At 41.1% G+C, this 3,944-nt stretch overlaps 1 protein-coding gene across 2 annotated transcripts in view; it reads right to left on the bottom strand.

Annotated features, from left to right (window-relative positions):
- LOC107089685 (R-spondin-2-like) overlaps positions 1 to 3,026 on the bottom strand; it is a 67,203-nt gene extending 64,177 nt beyond the window's left edge. For both annotated transcript variants that reach the window (XM_015382601.1, XM_015382611.1), the window contains exon 1: positions 2,524 to 3,026. In XM_015382601.1, coding sequence (XP_015238087.1) covers positions 2,524 to 2,608 — 85 coding nt within the window. In that variant the 5' untranslated portion in view covers positions 2,609 to 3,026. The remainder of the gene's footprint in view (positions 1 to 2,523) is intronic.
- Positions 3,027 to 3,944: the final 918 nt, after the last annotated feature.

The raw sequence follows: 3,944 nt of genomic DNA on the forward strand, positions 1-3,944 counted from the left end.
TATATATATATATATATATATATATATATATATATAGGTGTGAGTTTTAGCATGGGTGTTGCGATATGGTATGTATTGCGATACTTGGATCACAATATGATATAATGATATTGCAATGTCGCTATATATCAATATTTTTTCAATCTATCAAAATTAAATGTAATGATAAAAAAAAGCTGGATATGTTCATCTGAAGATATTGATCATTTAGTTAATTTGGTATCCATGTTGTTTGGGGTCTGAGTCAGTTCTCGTCTTCGAGACTGCGTCATCGATATTGGGATGCGCCGCACAGCATCTGCCAAAGCGGCGGTGCAGAGGTAGCCCATTTTCCTTTTTTTTTTTAAATAAAAATTTTAGGTAATATGTTTTGTTTTTTAGAAAATCGATACTAGGAACAGAAAGATCGACATTATATCTGACAGCTGAAGATTGTGATATATCACCAAAACGATTTTTTCCCACACTCATATATATAACAAGGCAAAATCTTTTTATCTTTACTGTCGACAGGCTGCAGCCATTTGGCGAATTCCTCGTTTTCTAGCTACTTTTAGGGAAAGTTGCATTTTCCCTACTCTCTAGCTTTTTCTCCGCCTCAAGCTTCTTTTCCAAACATACAGCTTTAGGATCAACCGGACAAACATATTGAGATATAATATATATATATGGCAAAATTGTTTTTATAAACTTTTTACATTTTAAATGCCACAATAATCACATTTATTGAGTTTTAATGCCAATTAAGGCCTTAATTTAAAAAATAATATTTTATGACTTTTTAAGATTTTTAATGACCCGTGGAAACCCTGGTTTCTGAGACGTACGCCAAAAACCCGACAAGCGAAGCAAAAAGCAGCATTTTTATTAGAAGAATATTCTAAATTAAAGCTTTTAAATCAAATCATTTCATTTGTGTGCCAAAAATTACTTCCATGACGTACGTAAAATAATCTGTTAAATGAAATGTTTTTCTTTGCCAGTTTAACAACTGCTGCTATTCTGTCTGTTTGTTTGTTTGTTTTTTTTGCTGACCTTTCACTTTGCACACACCTTGCTCCTCTGCTCCCCCTTCTGCACCTCTCCCTCTTTAGACTAGCAATCAAAGTGGATAATAAATTAAAATAACTATAAACTGGAAAAAAATGACAACGATTTACGAATGATTTAGTAAATTTTAATGTTGATATTGAGTTGTGGTTTTAAAGATAATCAAACAAACCAGTCTCAGACACATTAGAGCACCTCGCTTGGTAAGAATTCACCAACACGCCAACAATAGGTGCATAAATCTGACTGAACATTTCAGAAAACACCTGAATGCAGCGTTTCTCTATAAGCGTTGCTCAACATTTTAGTTGAGGACCTCCATCAGGCTTCTGTACTTGTTTCTTCTTGTTTGTTTCTTATAATTTCTGCTGAACCAGAACATAATTCAACAAGTTAAATAACCAAATACTATATAGTTTTTACAGTGTCAAAATTTTTTTGCGCTGTGTGTGTTTAAAAAGTAAAAAAAACACACACAATAAAAAAAAAAAACAACAACTCATATTTTAGGGGTGCTTTGATTCAAATTACGGTTGCTTCAGCGCCCCCCAAAATAGGCTAAAAACGCAGATGCTCCTCTATTATTAACAGACAGGTCACCACCTGTCTGGCTGTGCTCCATAAAAAAAAAAAGACTCATTAGCTTAAAATCTAAAAAGCTCAGAGCTGAGTTGGAGAGGGTTGCCGACACCCAGCTGAACGATGACAGACAGGTCCGGCAGGTGAGAAAATGAAGCATAAATTCAGATCTTCAGAGGTGGACTCAGATTGAATCAATATGCAGTACAGAAAACAGACATTAAACTTCATCCAAAAGAAGAATAGAAATACGACCCATCAGCTGCATGCTTTCTCCCTTCTCCTTTTTAAATATTGAATACAACAATTTCCCCCCTTATGCCATTCATTTATTCACACATCCTCTTTGCCTGTGTCTATGGAAGAGGATTAGGGCCACTGAAAGAATAATTAAAAAAAAAGTTAACTGATTTTTAAATATCATTTCAGTTTAATATGAGAAAAAAGTCAGAATTCTGACGTTTTTCTCCAAATTCTGACTGAATTCTGTTAGTATGAAGCCGTAGCCATGTCTAGAGACTAAACTGACTCTTGTTTTAATCACCTTCTGCTCTTATAATGAAACAGCATCACCAGGGACCCCTCTGGCACATAAAAAGTTGCCTTCCATCATTTTCCACCAATGTGTTACTGGCCCTCCGAAACAACTCACATCTTTGTCAGAATTCTGAGAAATAAAGTCAGAATTATGAGATTAAAGTCTGAATTCTGAGAAAAAAAAGTAAGAATTGTGACTTTCCCCCCCCCCATATTAAACTGAAATAAATTTCAAAAATAGGTTAACCTTTGTTTATTTTTTCAGTGGCCCCAATCCTCTTCTGTATGTATCCCAGGCAGTGAGGTTGTGTGTAGAAATCCCTGCGCCATCAGTGCAGCTCCCTGACTTTAACTCACCGCTCTGCTTCTGCGTGACGCCGGACCCCATCCTGATCACCTCACAAAACAAGGACATCACAATGGCAAAGAGTTGCAAATGCATCTGGGCTGCTGGCGAGCGCCGGCTTCAGCGCCAGGCTCCAGGCATCTGCAGGGTCTCCAGGGCTGGCAGGTTGGGAAAATCAGCTCCACGAAGAAAGACGAGGCAGGGGAGGATGAAAGGTCTGTAGAAAGCTGGAAGAACAGGACGGATGGATGGGGTGAAGTGGAAGGCCTGAAGCAGCAATGAAAGTGCTGAAACACAAGGCAGATTTCCTCTTCTCCTCAGTTCTGTTTCAAAAAGATGTTTTAGGCTGATAGGAGGAGACGGTCGGTCATAAACAAGAGGAACAGCTGCAGGAGAGCAAAAAGACTCCTCTGCTTCCACAAACTGCCCGTTTGGAGGGAAAACTCTACAAAAACCTACCACTGTCAAATTTGCGATAAACGAGCTCCACTTATCCCATCGCCATCTTTAACCCTTTGCAGGGTGTGTGCTCTCTGGGCCCTAAGTGGTTCCATATTTCCAGAGGCCCCTCTGCCCCCTCCTCCTGAATCTACCTACGCTGTTCGGTCCTGCAGTTGGATTTTCATGCAGGTTTCTGAGGCAGTCCTGTTAAATATGTGCAAACAGTGAAGTTAGTTTAACCACCCTGAAAGAAAAGCGGCCGGGGAGTTTAATAAAGGCCTGCCGGCTTCGGGCTGCTTNAATCCTCTTCTGTATGTATCCCAGGCAGTGAGGTTGTGTGTAGAAATCCCTGTGCCATCAGTGCTGCTCCCTGACTTTAACTCACCGCTCTGCTTCTGCGTGACGCCGGACCCCATCCTGATCACCTCACAAAACAAGGACATCACAATGGCAAAGAGTTGCAAATGCATCTGGGCTGCTGGCGAGCGCCGGCTTCAGCGCCAGGCTCCAGGCATCTGCAGGGTCTCCAGGGCTGGCAGGTTGGGAAAATCAGCTCCACGAAGAAAGACGAGGCAGGGGAGGATGAAAGGTCTGTAGAAAGCTGGAAGAACAGGACGGATGGATGGGGTGAAGTGGAAGGCCTGAAGCAGCAATGAAAGTGCTGAAACACAAGGCAGATTTCCTCTTCTCCTCAGTTCTGTTTCAAAAAGATGTTTTAGGCTGATAGGAGGAGACGGTCGGTCATAAACAAGAGGAACAGCTGCAGGAGAGCAAAAAGACTCCTCTGCTTCCACAAACTGCCCGTTTGGAGGGAAAACTCTACAAAAACCTACCACTGTCAAATTTGCGATAAACGAGCTCCACTTATCCCATCGCCATCTTTAACCCTTTGCAGGGTGTGTGCTCTCTGGGCCCTAAGTGGTTCCATATTTCCAGAGGCCCCTCTGCCCCCTCCTCCTGAATCTACCTACGCTGTTCGGTCCTGCAGTTG

Source organism: Cyprinodon variegatus, unplaced genomic scaffold, assembly GCF_000732505.1.
Source record: "Cyprinodon variegatus isolate N-32 unplaced genomic scaffold, C_variegatus-1.0 Scaffold13, whole genome shotgun sequence".
Taxonomy (NCBI): domain Eukaryota; kingdom Metazoa; phylum Chordata; class Actinopteri; order Cyprinodontiformes; family Cyprinodontidae; genus Cyprinodon; species Cyprinodon variegatus.